We start from the raw sequence: 19,023 nt of genomic DNA on the forward strand, positions 1-19,023 counted from the left end.
TAATTATATATATTGTTAAAGATGGTATAGAAATATTTTAAATAAATAAATAGACAGTTATTCTGTTTTAGAAATTATTTTAGAGCTGTTAAATGAGCAAAGTACTGTATGCGATAATTACTTGAGCGGAAGGGAAGAGCAGTACCTCTTAAATATAGGGAAAAGAAATCCTCATTCTTTACATTCATTTTAGTCAACTCCCATCCTCAATTTAATGCTAGCATATATACAGCATAGAGTTTGTAGGGCATATTTTACTTCTCGTAGGTGCTGTTTTAATGGGGGGTTTTTTCTCCACTGAAAAATAAAATATCCTAACATGCTCTTTCCTTTTTTTTTTTTTTTCAAGGAATGTGCAATTACCCCTAGCAATGATTACCTGTTTCCCGAAATTGATTGGTTAATTGGAAATCATTCTGATGAGCTCACGCCATGGTTACCAGTAATTGCTGCTAGGTGAGTAAGGGTGGATTCAGTTATCATACTAACGGTTACATGACTCCAGTTGGAGCTAGCCCAGGAGGTTGCATTCTTCTTTATTGATTATATATGGCACCTTGCAACCAAGAACAAAATGAAACTGGGCAAAGTATTAAATGATGGGATGGGATACATCTGCGACAGAGTTTTGGGACTAGTCAATGGAGAGAGACTGGTTTCGTTTCATGCAGAAGGTTGTATGTGAGGCAAACTTTTAAATGCCAGGTAGGGTGGCCAATTTGAGAACTGAAGCGTGTTTGTTGGGGAGGGGGACTAAGGGGTTACTTTTCAGAGTCTTGAGGACCTGGGAGAGCGCTGCTGCTGCTGACATCAAATGTTGATCCATGGTTCCAAGTACCCCCGCCATACTCTGTTTAATAAAATGTTATTTCAACTATGCTCATCCATAGTTTCTCTGGTGCAATTAAGAACTATCATTCTGGATCGGACTGAGGGCCCATCAAGCACAGTATCCTGTTTCGAGCAGTAGCGAATTGCAAATATCTGTCAGGATCCCAATTAGCAGGTAGATTCCATGCTGCTTTTGCCCAGGGATAAGCAAAAGCTTTCCTCAAGTCTTCTTGTTTAATAACAGTTTATGGACTTTCCCTCCAGGAACATGCCATACTTTTTTTTTTTTTAAATCCAGGTACACTAACTGCCTTTACCACATCATCTGTCAGTGAATTCCAGAATTTAATTGTTCATTAAGTGGAAAAATATTTTCTTCAATTTATTTTGTCAAATTGTTACTTTGTTCTTTTGTATTACCAATGATATTTTAGATGTTTTATTGTGCTCCACTCTTAGTTTTTGAAGGGTGGGTAATCTTTTAAATTATCTATTAACTTCATGAAGTAGTAAATAACCTTTTTATATTTACCCATTTCACTCCCCTCACGGTTTTATAGACCTCTCCCATAGCTCCCTTCAGCCGTATCTTCTCCAAGCTGAAGTGTCCTAACCTCTTTTGTCTTTCTTCCATTCCATCCCCTTTATCATTTTGGTTGCCTTTCTTTGTTTTCAAGTTCTGCTATATCTTTTTTGAGATGTGGCAGTCAGAATCATACACTGTATTCTAGGTGCAGTCGCACCATAGAGTAGTACAGAGGTATTATGATATTCTCTATTTTATTCTCCATTCCTGAACCGTGGGGGAATTTTCTTTTCAGGCTGATTGAGAAAATCACAAGGGACTCTGAGAGCGGGATAATATCCTCTATTTATTCAGATAAATCCACCTGGAGAAACCTGGATAGAGAGAACTCGTACCAGGTTTCTGAAATTTCTCCAAGGACAAACAGGATGGCAGTCCTCGCATATGGGTGACGTCATCCGACAGAGCCCTGCACAGAACTTTGTTCTTAAAGATTCTAGAGCTTTCAGCATGATTTACTGAGCATGTGTAGCTGTAGTCACCTCCCTGCTTTCCAAGCAGAGCCCCTCAGTGTTTTTTTTTCCACAGAGCCATGTGATCACGGTTGAGCTTTGCGCTCTCCCTCAAGGCTACTTCAGTGAAAGTTTTGCAGCTGCAGTAGTGTTTTTCTAGTAGAGCCTATAAGTTTGGTTTTTCCTTACAAATCTTTCAGTATTTTGTGTTTTGATTTTTCTCCTTTTCAGGGTTTCTCTTTGCTGGCTGCATGGTGAGCCCAGTTGGCTGTGCAACCTGGCAAAGGGTTTCTCATTTCTAATTTCCTTTTCTCTTTTTTGTATTAAATAATGCTGCACCTGCAGCTTGTTAGTGTTATCCTCTCCTTCAGTTTGTCTGTTTCTTGTGCCTGTGGCAGTGCCTTGTGAGACTGGCAATCTGCAGTTTGTGTGTGAGCCAGGTAGGCCACTAGCCTGGGGATTTTCCTGGGTTCCTATCCAGGCAGGAGTTCCATAAGTTTCATCCGACCAATGGGCACCAACGGGGGTCTCAAAACAGTAAAGGAATCCAGGACTGGAACATTCTTGAGGGGAGAACTCCTGGGCCCTAGTTAATCTTCAACTCTGGTGCCCTGGATGACATAGCCTCCCCTCCTGCTTGTCAATTTGCACTGGCAGTGCAGTTGTCTTAGATAAGAAAGTGAGTATGAGCTTGGGCAATCAGCTCTGTTGCTGCACCATTGGTGCCATGCCCAAAATCAGTTGCCTGTACAAGTCCATGCCAGAGCACTGATGTCAGATGCTGAGCATGTTACCCAGAAGCATGAGCACCAGGGATGCCAAGGAGGCTGTGGAGTGCTATCGAGCACCTTAGACACTGTGAGTGCAGTTGAATACCATCAATGCTGTGGATGTCATTGATGCCATCAAGCGCCATGGGTGCCATCAATACTGTGGGTGCAATTGACACCATCAAATGTCATGGGCACCGTGAAGACACATTGAGCGCCCTGGGTGCCATCGACAGTTTCTGTCGCTGTTGACACCATCAGGCACCAGGAGTGATGTCGTCGGCTACTCTGTCAAGCACCATGAGTGCCATCAATGATAGGCACTGGGGGCACTGTCACGCACCATCGATGCTGACTGATAATATCAAAGGGTACCACCGAGCACTGTAACATGCCATTTGATCACCCAAGGGTGTCTTCGAGGTGGTAGAGTGCTGCAGGTGCAGTTGAGACCAGCGGGAGTCTATACCTCCAAGCACCAGGGAATTGCTGGATGCTGCCAAGGCCATAGGCACTGTGGAGTTCCTAGGCACCATGGACACTGATGTTGGTGCCATTGATGTGGTGGGTGCCTAGGGTGCCATTCCCACTATCAAACATGGTAGGCTCATACAGGTTGTTGAGCAAAGTCAGCACACATGCTGGGTGTACCTTGACATTGGGCTACCTGGGCCAAGTGCACCAGTGCAGATGCTACTGATAGCCATTAGAGGCCATTTATAGGTTTCAACATGGGTACCATCCTGCCCTCGTGTCTGGCACCATGGAGTGCTGTGCCATCGCAAGCTTCACGATGGTTAGCTGCTTTGCAGTGTATTGCCGCAAGTATGGAAGCTTCCTTGCTGGTTCAGGCTGTAGCATGGAGCATGCCACAGCATGGGCCTGGGCTGCTATGCCAACACGGAACAAGGGCTGGCACTGCAACATCGAGCGTATGTGCGTCACCGATGGCACAGTGGAGCACCACTGTACAGGTGCAAGGCACCGCAGTTGCAGTGCTGAGCTTAAGCACAGAGATGCCACCATCACTCGGTGTCCTCTAGTATGTGTCATCTTGTAGCAGAAGGCATCACAGGCTTCTACAGCAGTCACTGGTGCACTAAGATATTTTGGGCAAGAATGTGCTCTTTTTTACTCTGGAACCACCCATTTTGGGGTGGATAACCAGGGCTGTAACATTGGGATACCTTACCTATGGAGAGGGGAGGGGATAAGCCTTTACAGGCTGCTCCCATATTGGGTTATGCTTTGGATCCCCCTTCACAAGAAAGCCTCCAGGTCACAAACCATCGCAGATTCATTGCTGTGGCAGACATGATGATGCAACCCTTGATTTGTGGTGTTGAAACTGAATTCCTTCTTGTGGTAATCCACTCTCCAGCAGTAGACATTGATTTCTCCCACATGTGGGCCGTGCCTTTTTTTGTATCCGCTAGGCAAAATAAGCATGTTTTCACTTTGTAACACTCCTGCCAATCAGTGTTGCGCTTGGCTACCATTCCGGGGATGGTTCCATCCCAAATTGTATGTTTACCTTCAGATGACACACCCTTTACAGGGCTGCATGCAACAGGGATCAGAGGATCTTGCAAAAGAGGCCCTGCACCCATATTGCAGTTGCTTAGAGTGTTGTCATCTCCTCTTTCAGGTGTAACCCTGACATTGGGAGCTTTTGTTGCCTGGCAGAGTGGAACTTGTCCATGGAGGTGTTCTTTCCACCTAGTATGCCCATGAGGTTATTCGGTTGAAGAACGAGTTTTCTTGGGCAATAGATTGATGAGCAGTCTGTTCTTCTGGTCAGACTGAACCTGATCTGGGACCCTCAGGGTTCCCAGGTCAAAGGAGGAGGAGGAGTAGACGTAGTAGTAGTCATTTCTGTAGCACTACATGACATACAAAACACTGTTACAGCATCCTGTTTTCGTCTTTCAGCAGAGAGGCTTCCAGGCTTCTTCCTCAGGATGTTCTTACCCTGTCTGGAATCTAAGCTTACTATGGAGTGTTTGACTCTGTTTACATTGCCACATGGTTACTGAGAGGGTTAGACCTGTGAGCTCATTCAGCATCTGTTGCGGCTCCCTGACTGGATTAGCAAGGGGGTTAGTATAGTTGGGAGTGTCACCCAGTGTCAATTTCTACAGCCTGGAGGCTCTTTCTTTGTCCTTTGCTTCTTCTAACTTCCAGTCGAGAAGTCAAGGGAGAAGCATGGTGCGAATGGTTAGCATTCCCTTGGGGGGTTTGAGCTTAGAACCTCTGCCACCCATCTTTCACTCTCTTTTCATGTCTAATTTGTATCACATACACACACATTCAAGCAGCACGAGAACCAGCCATATATAAATAAATATAACAGTACTGTTTTACTTATGGCCGTAAACTTCTTTTCTTTCTATCTTTCTTTCTTTTATTGGTGCCTTATACCTGTGTTGTCGCTGTTACAGCAATTCTCCTGGCATTTTTCCAAACATCAATCAAAACAAAAGGAGTCCAAACAAAAGTGCAAACAAAATAACTATACAAGAAGAAAATGTTGCATGCAAACTCTAATATGTATCGCATAGTCACACAGTGGAGTCTTAGCAGAAAAACCTTTAAATTTAGTAAAGTTGGACCATCATAACACTCCGCAGATGCTGAACATAATTTTAATTCAGTATTTTCACCGCTAAGGGTCATAAATAATTATCAGTCCTTTGATAACAAGTCCTTTTAGCAATTATTTTACATTTTTATATGCTTATAAGAACAATATAATTCCCCCCAAAAAATGCTTAGCAAGCCAGACATGATATTTATTTATTTATTTATTTATTTATTTAGTTTTTATATACCGGGGTTCCTGTATAATATACATATCACCCCGGTTTACAAGGAAATAAAACTAACGCCTCGCAGGGCGATTTACATTGAAACGAGAAAAACACTTCAAACAGGTAACAGATAAAGAGGTGGGCATAACAGGGATTATAGGAAGTAACTATAGAAACGACATGTGTTTAGCATGTCCAATTTGTTTTGATAAAGCTGCTGAGAAACCTATGTACAAACCTATGTACAGGGGGGAGGTGTTTCGTATGTCTGCTTCAGGGGTTTCTTAAACCTTTTATGGACGCAAAAGTGAGCTATTGACATCATATCAATGTGAATGTATATTCCTTCTGTCAGTTTAAAGCACAAATTGGAAGCCCCTGAAGCACATATATGAAACGTGATATCATGTTGGGCTTGCTGAGCATTTTTCTGGGGAATTATATTATTTTTATAAGCATATAAAAATTTAAAAAAAAAATTGCCAGAAGGACTTATCAAAGGATTGATACTTGTTTATAACCCTTAGTGTAATGAAACCACTATCTGATGGGAGGAGCAATCAGATAGGAGTTAGCAATTGATGTGTTCTCCGTGAGGAGATAGCAATCTGTAGTATTTAGAAGAGTTGTGGGTGGATCCTTGGACCAGTGGCAGATGACTACACCCCCGGGGAAGACCCCGAGAGGGACCACCGGTCAGGCTCAGAGTATGGAGACAGACACACGCTAGTTCTTTTATTAGACAGTATACTGAACCACCAGAGGTGGCAGTAGTGAGCTGGAATGCCCGGCTGGGCTGTAGTCCCTCAGAAGCTGGAACAGCGAGCCCTGGAGGCTGAGCTGTAGAGAAACTGAAATATAGTGAGTAGGCAGGGTAAGCAGAGTTCATGTACCGAACCTGATGGTAACACTCACACAATGTCCCGATGAAGCTCAGGAGCTGGAAAGTATAGGCCCTCGAGGAGCGAGTACCTCACAGATGTAGTAGGCAGTGCTGACTTCCAGGTAGAAGTGAATTCGAAGAAGTCCAGGAACAAGGGCCCTCGAGGAGCGAGTACCGGTTCCAGACTGCAATCTACAAAGTAAGAGAGAGAGCGAGGCCCCCCGAGGAGCGGGTACCCCTAGTTAGTCCGAGGAGGCAGAGTAGCTAAGGTAGCAAATCCCCTTGCTAACTCGCTATGTTAGCAAATTCTAAGACCTTAAATATCCGTCGCGGGTGACGTCATCTTCAGGGGATGCCCACGAGGTTCGCGCCATCGCCAGTACTTTAGTCGGGGCTGTGCCGCATGCGCGCCCCCCTAGGCCTCCAGGAAACATGGCGGTTAGCAGCGTGGAGCCGGTCCGGGGACGCCGGAGGACCTCGGCAGAGGAACGCCGCGGCAGCTAATCTTCCCGCGGGCGAAGAGGGAGGCGCCAAAGAGGTGAGGAGGGCGGAGAGAGGGCGTTGGGAACCGACGGACACAACACTTAGCGGTGAAAATACTTAATTAAAATGTTCAGCACCTGCGGGGTGTTATGATGGTCCAACTTTACTAAATTTAAAGGTTTTTCTGCTAAGACTCCACTGTGTGACTATGCATACAAACTCCAATAAGTATCGCAAAGTTTTCTTCTTGTATTTTTCCAAATATGCCACATACAATAAAACCTACTGTGCAGATCTCAACCAGGGAGTACTTGATTCCAAAATTCCTGAAACCTGTATGTCTTCTGCATGCTTAACTTAACTTCCCCATTGTTTTCCTGAGTGTTATCCCACCGAAGGACAATTTTTTAATTTGTCAGGGACAAGCAATTAATAATCAGGTGGTCATTGAAAAAATATTTAAATCATAAACTCATCTTAAGAATTGCGTTTGCTTCGGCACCAAGAACTGGGGGGAATTTTCCTTCAGGCTTACTGAGAAAATTACATAGGACTTCGAGGGTGGGAAAATATCCTCTATTTATTCAGATGAATCCCCTGGAGAAACCTGGATAGAGAGAACTCGTACCAAGAATCTAAAATCTATTACAGGCATTAAACCTTATTTACTGTTTGAATAGAGTAGGAACAAGTTTTGATTATGTCTGCAAACTTGCAGTACCTCTTTCAGCACAGGACATACTGATAAGAAGACCTCAAGGCTCATCGCGAGAATCTTGCTGACAAGCAGTTTTCACAGTTCAAAAGTTCTTCTCAGAAGCATGTTTATCAATCAGTCTCACGAGGACTCTTACTGGCATCTGCAGAATTGTATTGGAATGTGAAACAATCCTAATAATTCCTAACATTGGTTCCTTTTTTTGACTGCTGCTGCATACTGAGTCAAGGATTTCAACATATTGTCCACAATGATACATAGATCCTTTTCCTGGGTAGTGACGCCTAAAGTGGAACCTAACATAGTATAACTATAGTGTGGATTATTTTTCTCTATGTGCATCACGTTCATGTTAAATTTCATCTGCCATGTTAATGCCCGGTCTCCCTGTCTCACAAGTCCTCCTACAGTTTCTCACAATTTGTGATTTTAAAACTTGGAATAATTTTGTATCATCTGCAGATTTGATCACCTCATTTGTTGTTCCCTTTTCCAGATCATTTATAATTATGTTACAAAGCACTGGTCCCAGTACAGATCCCTGGGGCATTCCACTGTTTACCTTCCTCTATTGAGAAAACTGACCATATAGTCCTACTCTCAGTTTCCCATCTTTTAACAATCCACAAAAGGACATTGCCTCCTATCCCATGCTTTTAATTTCTCAGGAGTTTCTCATGAGGGATTTAGTGAAAAGCCTTCTGAAAATCCATATATATTATATTCACTGGCTTACCATTTCCTACATGTTTATTTACCCCTTTAAAAAAAAATGTAGCAGAATGATGAAGCAAGACTTCCCTTGAGTAAATCCATGTTTGCTCTGTCCCATTAAACCATGTCTACGTATATGTTCAGTAATTTTGTTCTTTAGAATAGTTTCTATGATTTTTCCTGGCACAGATGTCAGGTTCAACGTTCTGTATTCATGAGATGCATTTGCATGCCACCGTGGCCATTGTATGCAAATACATCTTATGCATATTTATTGTAGGTATCCAGAATACTCATCTGGCTTGTGGCATCCCTGGACTTGATGCTGGAGAATACAAGACTTCGGTTTTAGAAGGACTTGACATTTAGATAGCACAAGCGCACACATATTAAGATGACAGAAAGACCAGATGAAACTTAATAGGAAGGGGTGAGAGAATAAAGTGTGCCTTGGCACCAGTTTGACCATTCTAGCTGGTTTAATTTAGATCTTACATGCATATAGTGTACTTTCAACTGCATGATAATATTGCCTGGACTGGGCCTGCGTTATGCACTACAAAATAGAGCAAAGCTGTTATTTTTCTTTAAAAAAAAAAAAAAATAGAAGCTGATAGTCTTAAAATACATTTCTTACCAAATCAAGGCTATGGATCAAATTATAATATACAAGCCGTTAAGCCCGTTAAAACGGGCTACATTACATTTTTTTTTCAGTCCATTTTCTAACACAGCACCCTTCTATACTTTTTCTCCCTCTCTCCCCTTCCCCTCGTTCACTCCTCCCCTTTCCTCCACTCAGTCTTACTCACCCTCTGTCTCCCAATGCCTCCTTCCCCTCACTCTCACCTCCCTCCCCTTCCCTCAGTCACTCCCACCTCTCTCCCCTTCCCTCAGTCACTCCCCACCCTCTCTCAATCCCATCCCCTCCCCCTCAGCCCTCCACTCCCTTTTTCTCTGCTCCACAACTTCTTACCCTTCCACTTACTCACATCCCTGTCTCTCACCTCTCCCTCATTCTCCCTCTCCCCCTTCCACTTACATCCCTGTCTCTCACCTCTCCCCTCACTCCCTACCTCCCTCCCTCGCTACTAGCCACCGCCGCTGCCACTCGACGCCGCCATGTTTTTTTTCTCTGATGTTGGCAGAGACCGACGTGCTCGCCCGCACATGCACGGTAGAGCTGGTCTCTACTGCGCATTTGCGGCACGTCGGTCAACCTTCAATTATTAGGTTGATTAATATAGATTATGGAGACGTGGAAATACCCAGTGTACCTGAATGTAATCTGCTTTGAAGTGCCTGAAAGATGGAATATAAATCAAATAAATAAATAAAGATGTTCTCCCAAAGAACAAGACACCCCTTGTAAATATTCAGAAACTGTTCCAGATTTTAGTAACAAAAATTACCAATATATCTTCAATAAACATTCACAAGCTTCTAATGTAAATATTGTATTGCAGGTCATCCTATTCCTGTTGTTACTTTGTGTTGCCTTGTTGCTTCTTTGATTTTTATGGAAAATACAGTCGACGGCAAAGCAAGAAGACCCAATATAGAGAATATCTGGATTTTGTTACGGAGGTGGGCCATAAGTGTGGATTTAATGTCGAAGAAGATTGTCTTAGAATTCCTTCAACAAAACGGGTAACTTTTTGTATGTATTTACTGTCAGTAATATCTTAGACTGTTGCTGAGAATGAATACTCAAGACACATTACCACCACAAATGATTGTTCCTATGTTTTTATTTCCCATGCCTCAGTGTCTCTTCTTTCCTTTAAAAATAAAAGAAGATAAGTGGTGGCCTTGGAATGCTCCAAAAGAGTTGATAACGTGGTTAACAGAGATGAATTTCCTTGGCTCTCTGTGTGTTCAGAATACCAGGGGCTTGATCAGGCCCAAAAGCACAGAAGCTTTATCTGGATGAGATACTTTTTCTCTCTTAATTTTGAGTGGATCTAAATACCAGCCTTATAACCTCCAGATAGAGGTTTTGTTAAATTTAGAACCTAAACTGAACTATACTAAGACTAGGGCAGTATTTCCAAACGGGTGGCCCTTCAGACCTGTTCGGGTGTGCCACAATAAAATCACCACTGCCTTTTTGCTCTGGTCTTACCACTTCACAGCAACAAGATACCTCCGGAGTTGGTCTTAAAATGTGTAGGAGCGCCTTTCTATCTACAGCATGAGTCCCTAAGTGTGGTAATTAATAAGCAGCATCTGGAGCACAGATAGCTGGGCCACACTTTGTGCAGCACACACATTGCACACAGCACCTCTTCCTCCTCCTGAGCTGCCTCCTTTCAGTCCTCATCCTCAGGCTGAATGAGATAGGAAGAGCATGCATGGAGTACTAGATGTGACTCACACTGAGTGTTGGGAGCAGCAGCAGTGAATGAGCTCTGGAAGCCACATGTCACAGCCAAGGTAACAAATGAGCTGGCTGCTCGCATCTCACCGACTTCTCCCTTTTGCTGGACTTGTATATAAAGGGAACTGGTCTATCATGACAGGTTCAAGTATGTCTCCACCCACTCTGTTTTAAGATTTAGAAGAAAGGTTGTTGGGGCTTTCAGTTCTTCCCTGGCTCTTCTTTTGGCCCTCTCCAAGTCTGCACTGCTTGCTCAGTGGAGATTGGTTTGCTACACAACAGTTTCATTAAAGTAGGTGTGTCTTGGACTTGTAAAGGTCGGAAAACATGGGACTAGGTTCTTGGACTTCAGGGAAGGCTGACTCCAAGGTGATGAGCAGGCCTTAGTGACATTCCAAGAACTGAAAGGTATGGTCAGTAATAAAAGCATCGACAAGGCAACAGATTTTTGTGTAAGGCAGGTTAACCATTGTTGAAAGAAATATAGTTTTGTAAGGCGGTAATAAAAAAAAAAATAAAAGCAAAAAACAAACACAGGCAGTGGAGGACAAGTAGGATTATCAGAAAAAGCAAAGGGAGGCAGGAATTTGTCATTCTCTGGTTGAGCTTTTACAAAGCAAATCTTGGCCTTTCTGAAGGTCAACTTTCATAGCAGGTAGCTAACAATTTCCATTTCCACAATTTCAACCTTTCTTGCGTCAATTAATGTACTATAACAGTGTCTTCAGTGTTTGTTTTTCCTGTCTTACATTTATAAATGCCTTTCACAGCTTAGTTCAGAATGACATTACCTAAAATGAGGTCTGAGTCACTTGTTTCTGAGTTACAGCCATTTGCTATTGTTTAGTCTGAATTTTTACCTATTTTCAGCTGTTGAAGTAATCTCCATTTTAAATGGGATGAAAAATATTTTATTGTCCACTTAATACTTGCTGCTCTTAAAAGTTTTATTAGAGCAGATCTGACGTTGGATGGTTTATCACCATACCAGTGAATGCTTCACTTTCTGAAAGAACGTACCTAGCTAGCCATGCTAAAAACTGCAGTAGTTCAGCCCTTGCTGACCTAAAGAACTATCTCTATTATACCATTGTTGTCCAGAATTTTGGAAAAAGTGGTTCTGACTCCATTGCAAGACTATATTGACACTAATCACCTCAACAGTTCTCAATTTGGATTTTGGTCCTCTCATAACACTGAAGCTTTCATTTTGAGCAGCTTTCACACTGTTCATTCAGTATTTGCTAGTTCTACTTGACACGCTCAGTCAGTGGGGATTTCCTCAACTGTTGTTTCTTGGTTCAACTCATTTTTATCAGATCATTGTTTCAAAGTCATGACTGGCAATGCATTTTCTGGTTTATATATACTCAAGGATCCACAATTTCAGCTGTTCTCTTCAGTCTCTATTTGATTCCACTTTGATCAGTTCTTGCAGACTTAGACATTTCATTTAAACTATATTCGGATGAAATACAGTTTTTCTTCCCAGTCTCTGCAACTATGGATCAAGCTCTACAAAAACTTGCCTCTTGCTTGTCACATTAAGAAATGGCTTACATGCAGTAGTCTAGCCCTTAACATTGGTAAGACCGATATAGATTTGCTATCTCGTATTCTGCCAGAGAAATATCCTACTAATTTTACCTTTAACAATCACTCTATTCCTATCAAATTTCAGGCTCATGGTTTGGATGTTGAAGTAGACTCATCATTATCATTGTGCCATCACATCAACTATATGGTTCTCTTAAGCCTTTTCTTGACCGCTCTGATTTTCAGACAGTGACCCAATCTCTGGTACTCTCATCCCTTGATTATTGTAGCGTGTTGTTTCTTGATTTACCCCGGTCTTATTTAAATGTATTACAACTTATCCAAAATTCTGCTGCCTGTCTAATTTCTGATGCCTCCCCTCGCAATCATAAAACTCCAGTCTTAGCCAGTCGCCATTGGCTTCCAATAGAATGAAAAATTAATTTTAAAATTCTCACCCTCATCTTTAAGGCACTTGTGCCTCCTAGTATTCAAGCATTAGTTAAAAAATACTCGTTCTCACTGCACCTATGTTCTTCAGCAAAATTATTAGAAGTTCCGTCTCTTAAGTTCCATCTATCTGAATCCAGAGACAGGATATGTGGCATTGGAATGTGCTTCCAGAGGTGATTAGACTAGAAGAGGATTTTGTTCATTTTAGAAAGCTCCTGAAAGCCCATTGCTTTGACCTTGCCTTCTCCATATAATGTTCTTGCTGTCAGAGAGACCTTACTAGATTGCTTATTTTAAACTGTTCTTTTGCTCTTTTCATTGTGTGTTGTAAGAACATAAGAAATGGCCATGCTGGGTCAGATCAAGGGTCCATCAAGCCCAACATGCTTTTTCCAACAGAGGCCAAACCAGACCACAAGAACCTGGCCCAAACAGTAAGAAGGTCCCATGCTACTGATGCCAGTAATAGCAGAGGCCATTCCCTAAGTCAACTTGATTAATAGCAGTTAATGGAATTCTTCAAGAACTTATCCAAACCTTTTTTAAACCCAGCTGCACTAACTGCACTAACCACATCCTCTGGCAACAAATTCCAGAGCTTAATTGTGCGTTGAGTGAAAAAGAATTTTCTTTGATTAGTCTTAAATGTGTTACTTGCTAACTTCATGGAGTGCTCCCTAGTCCTTCTATTATCTGAAAGTATAAATAACCAATTCACATCCACTCGTTCAAAACTTCTCATGATTTTAAAGACCTCTATCATATTCCCCCTCAGCCGTCTCTTCTCCAAGCTGAACAGCCCTAACCTCTTCAGCCTTTCCTCATAGGGGAGCTGTTCCATCCCCTTTATCATTTTGGTCACCCTTCTCTGTACCTTCTCCATCACAGCTATATCTTTTTTGAGATGCAGCGACCAGAATTGCACACAGTATTCAAGGTGCAGTCTCACCATGGAGTGATAGAGGCATTATGACATTTTCCGTTTTGTTAACCATTCCCTTAATAATTCCTAACATTCTGTTTGCTTTTTTGACTGCTACAGCAGATTTCAAAGTATTATCCACTATGATGCCTAGATCTTTTTCCTGGGTGGTAGCTCCTAATATGGAACTTAACATGTAACCTACAGCAAGGGTTATTTTTCCCTATATGCAACACCTTGCATGTGTCCACATTAAATTTCATCCTCCATTTGGATGCCCAATCTTCCAGTCTTGCAAGATCCTCCTGCAATGTATCACAATCTGCTTGTGATTTAACTACTCTGAATAATTTTGTATCATCTGCAAATGTGATGACCTCATCGTATTCCTTTCCAGATCATTTATAAATATATTGAAAAGCACCGGTCCAAGCACAGATCCCTGAGGCACTCCACTGTTTACCCTTTTCCACTGAGAAAATTGACCATTTAATCCTACTCTGTTTCCTGTTTTTTAACCTGTTTGTAATCCACAAAAGGACACTACCTCCTTTCCCATGACTTTTTAGTTTTCTTAGAAGCCTCTTATGAGGGACTTTGTCAAACATCTTCTGAAAATCCAAGTACACTACATCTACCGGTTCACCTTTATCCACATGTTTATTAACCCCTTCAAAAAAATGAAGCAGATTTGTGAGGCAAGACTTCCCTTGGGTAAATCCATGTTGACTGTGTTCCATTAAACCATGTCTTTCTATATGCTCTGTGATTTTGATCTTTAGAATAGTTTCCACTATTTTCCCCAGCACTGAAATCAGGCTCACTGGTCTATAGTTTCCAGGATCGCCCCTGGAGCCCCTTTTAAATATTGGTGTTACATTGGCAACCCTCCAGTCTTCAGGTACAATGGATGATTTTAATGATAGGTTACAAATTTTAACTAATAGATCTAAAATTTCATTTTTTAGTTCCTTCAGAACCCTAGGATGCATACCATCAGTCCAAGTGATTTGCTACTCTTTAGTTTGTCAATCTATCCTACTACATCTTCCAGATTCACAGTGATTTAGTTCAGTTCATCTGACTCATCACCCTTGAAAACCATCTCTGGAACTGGTATCTCCCCAAGATCCTCATTAGTAAACACAGAAGCAAAGAATTCATTTAGTCTTTCTGCAATGGCCTTATCTTCCCTAAGAGCCCCTTTAACCCCTCGGTCATCTAACGGTCCACCGACTCCCTCACAGGTTTCTTGCTTCGGATATATTTTAAAAAGTTTTTATTATGAGTTTTTGCCTCTACGGCCAGCTTCAATTTAAATTTTCTCTCTTTGCCTGTCTTATCAATGTTTTACACTTAACTTGACAATGCTTATGCTTTTTCCTATTTTCTTCAGATGGATCCTTCTTCCAATTTTTGAAGGATTTTTTTTTGGCTAAAATAGCCTCTTTCACCTCACCTTTTAACCATGCCGGTAATAGTTTTGGCTTCCTTCCACTTTTCATGATGTGTGGAATGAATCTGGACTGCGCGTCAAAGATTGTATTTTTAAACAATGTCCATGCCTTTTGAACAATTTTAACCTTTGCAACTGCACCTTTCAGGTTTTTTCTATTTTCCTCATTTTATCAATGAAAAATTAGTGTTAGAACTGTAGATTTACTTATTGTCCCCCTTCCAGTTATTAGTTTAAATTTGATCATGTTATGATCACTATTGCCAAGTGGCCCCACCACAGTTACCTCTCTCACCAAATCCTCTCTCACCAAATCTAAAATAGCTCCCTCTCTCATTTTGGTTCCTGAGCCAATTGCTTCATGAATGTCGTTTATTACATCCAGGAACTTTGTCTCTAGCATGTCCCTGATGTTACATGTACCCAGTCAATGTTGGGGGTAATTGAAATCTTCCATTATTACTGCACTGCCAAATTGGTTAGCTTCCCTGATTTCTCTTAGCATTTCATCATCTGTATGACCATTTTGTCCAGGTGGACAGTAGTATACTCCTATCACTATACTCTTATCTAACACACATGGGATTTCTACCCATATAGATTCTACTGAGCATTTAGTCTCTTGTATGATCTTTATCCTGTTGGACTCTACCCTCCCGGACATAAAGTGCCACACCCCCACCAAGTTGATCCTCCCTATCATTGCGATATAATTTGTACCCTGATATAGCAGTGTGTTTAATTTCTGTGAAAGTGAATTGTTGCCTGCTAAGATTGGCAGATCAGTGTGTCATAAATGATGTAAATAAATAAAATGCATCTACCCACTAAAGTGTTCACCATGCCAAACATGGATAGAATTCATTCTTAGATTCCCTGATGAACTTTGCACAAAACTGTATACATGCTGCATGTCTTTATATAGTATCCTGCATTTGATTTCAGTTTAAAGATAATACAGGATAAAACTTATCTTAAATATAATAAAAGATGAAATCTAGTTCAACCATCGACTTAAAAATTTTTTTATAAGATAATTATAGGTTTGTTTCTTTCAATTTAGGTATGCCTCATTGGAAAGTCCAGAACATATTCACCTACGCAAGAAGCTTCAGTGGATGAGCAGAGATGTCAATATATTAACCAAAAGCGTTCTAACCCTGCAATCTTAAGTAGTGATACAGAGTTACACCATAGTACAACAGACTCTGCAATAGGTTCTGGCTATTGTAATGACCCTAAATCTGTTAGTGATACCAATGATAAATCAATGACTCTGTCTTCTGGAAAGGACATGGAAGCAGCTAATAGCAAAACCTGGATATCTGAATTTCAACCCAGAGGAAAAACAGAACAAATACGGAACTGTGCTTCACTGCCTCGAGATTTCATAGACAGAGTAGTATTAAAGGTGGCCTGTTCATTGTTAACCACAAATGAAAATGATCAGGATGGAAGAATCTATGCAGGAAGTGGGGACATCTGGAATAGAGGAAGTAAGTCTTCATTTTATATATTTTATTTTATTTATTTTAAAATATTTATATCCCACACCCTCCAATGTTCGGGGCGGTTACAATGAACATACATAATATTGAATAAAACATGGTAAAAATAAATTAAAATAACATCAGAAATAAAAGACCAATTCAAAGTATGTTACACATTTACAGTAGAGAATGTCTTAAAAATCAAGAAAGCATGGAATAAGCACAGGGGATTCCTAGTTGTGCAGAAATGTAGGGAACACCAAAGATCAATTGGAGGCATTGCACGAGAAATAAATTGGGCAGACTAGGTGGGCCTTACAGTCCTCATCTGATATCATATTCTATTTCTCTGTTAATTAGAGCTACCAAACTGAAATACTTATATAAATCAGTTTCTGTAAAGAATTTCCTAAATGCAGGTCTATATAAGAGATGTATAGACCAAACAATTGCACTTAAGTGTTGCCATTTAAAGAGGCAGAAGCCCACAGTAGATGCCAAAGATTACACAAAATCAGTGTGTGTGTAAATGAAATGCAGTGGCATTTCTTTATAACATACTAATTTATTACAAATATTAGTTGTAAAAAATTGAAGACTTATTTCTACAAAGTATGCACTGCACAGTTATAGTAGAATTTTGCTGAGAAAGCTTTTACAAAAAACTAAGTTTGTTGGATCACTGCTTGCTGGTTATAAAGAGATCTCTGACGTTCTTCCAACAAAAGAGGAGTTAAAGCACCAGGGAGGTCTCGTCAGACCTCATTTGGCCCACATTGGACATTAGCGAACCAAGATGTTTTATAGTCAAGCTAAGGCAGAAATAAGGCAAAATATGGGCATGATTAATTTTAATTAGCAAAATTAGAAAAATACATAACAAAAACAATCTTCTAACCTCTTTTTGTGTCCTTGATTGTATTTGTCATTTTTTTTAAATTCCTTACTTTCTTGATCTTTTCCATTTTCTACTATTACTACTTAACATTTTTATAGCATTATTAGATGTATGCAGGTTTTGACCTCCATTCCTCCTCTTATTTTCCGGATTTTCACATTTTTCTATCTTCCTTTCATATCTTCATTCTCACACGGTGTCTCTCTCATACTCTCGTGCACTCACATGCTATAGCTTACAAACAGCTCTTGCTTTCACATGCTATCTCTCTCTCATAAATACACACCGGTTCTCTCAGATGCTGTCTCACTCTCTGACACACAGGCTCTCACTCTCACATGCTGTCTCACACATACTAGGCTCTCCCTCTCACAAACACACATGCTGTCTCTGTCACACATGCATGCACTCAGTCTCACTAGCTCCCCCCAGGCAAGCTCCCATTTGTTCTCACACACACACACACAGATTGAGAGATCCCCAGGCAGGAACACATTTTCACACAGACCCCCAGGCCGGCACCCATTTATCTCTCACACACACACACAGACCCCCCCCAGGCAGGCATCCATTCGTCCACATACTTAAGGAAGCATCATATTTGTATTTTGTTCTTTCTTCAGTATTCCATTGTTCAGAGTCTGGTTTCTCGGGCTTTCCATTTTATTTTGGTCTGTTTCTAATTTGTAGTCCCTTATTCTGTACTGGGTAAGGGTCTGTCTGCATAAAACAGAGGCTTTTTGCATCAAAGAAAGTAGTGCTCACAGGGTAAAGAAACAAAAAATGTTTGCTCAGCACACAGCAACCAAATCCTTTAGAGGGAACATTGATGTAGAGGGGGAGGGATTTAGTGTTAAAAACAGGTGGTGATGAATTAGGCGGGAAATAAAAGGAAATGTTACAGAGATTTCAGTTGTTAGTGGCTCGGTGCCTCGAAAGCTATATACAATTTGTACTCCAGAGAGGGAGAAACTGGAGAGAGAGTCTGGGCTAAGGGAGAAACTTGAAATAGTGAAAGAATGCAAGAATGGAGAGAGAGAGAAACTAAATAGGTATGAGGCAGAGATACAGACAGATGAGAGCTTCCACCAAAGACTGGGAATGCAACCCAGATTACTTTTGAAAGTTAAATGCTATCACAGTAGATTTCCTTAATGTCCACCCTTTAGTGGACAAATTTGACATGTTATGATCACTATTACCAAATGGCCCCAACACCATTACCTCTTGCATCAAATCAGAAAGCCGTTTGCTGGTCAACTTGCTGGAACTGTGAGCACTAGGGAATTCTCTCACCCTCCGTAGAGCAAGAGAATATTGATCCATGTGGAAAATCAGGTGGCCATGTTCTGCATGAATAAGCAGTAAGACACGGGCTTCTATACACAATGCAAGGAAGTCTGAATTTAGTGTTGGACTGGTTGTCACAATATCTATGCCCAGGAGATCTATCTTCCAGAAGTCCAAAACATGTTAGTGGACAGTCTGGACAGTCTGAGAGTGCTGCAGATTCACAAGTAATCCTTGGATCATAGGGTCGTAGAAAATTTGTTCAGTTTTTGGAGAATGTCAATGATAGACGTGTTAGCTCAGAGGGCAACAGAAAGATAGTTGTTCTCCAAGCAACTACAGTTCAACACC

General features: G+C 41.2%; 1 protein-coding gene across 5 annotated transcripts in view; it reads left to right on the forward strand.

Moving 5' to 3' along the window:
- Positions 1-19,023, forward strand: part of TRMT44 (tRNA methyltransferase 44 homolog) — a 105,081-nt gene that overhangs the window by 73,087 nt on the left and 12,971 nt on the right. For all 5 annotated transcript variants that reach the window (XM_029591782.1, XM_029591800.1, XM_029591790.1 and 2 more), the window contains exons 7-9: positions 350-456; positions 9,714-9,897; positions 16,058-16,490. In XM_029591782.1, the coding sequence (XP_029447642.1) occupies positions 350-456; positions 9,714-9,897; positions 16,058-16,490 (724 nt within the window). The remainder of the gene's footprint in view (positions 1-349; positions 457-9,713; positions 9,898-16,057; positions 16,491-19,023) is intronic.

The sequence above is a fragment of the Rhinatrema bivittatum genome, chromosome 1 (genome assembly GCF_901001135.1).
Source record: "Rhinatrema bivittatum chromosome 1, aRhiBiv1.1, whole genome shotgun sequence".
NCBI lineage: Eukaryota > Metazoa > Chordata > Amphibia > Gymnophiona > Rhinatrematidae > Rhinatrema > Rhinatrema bivittatum.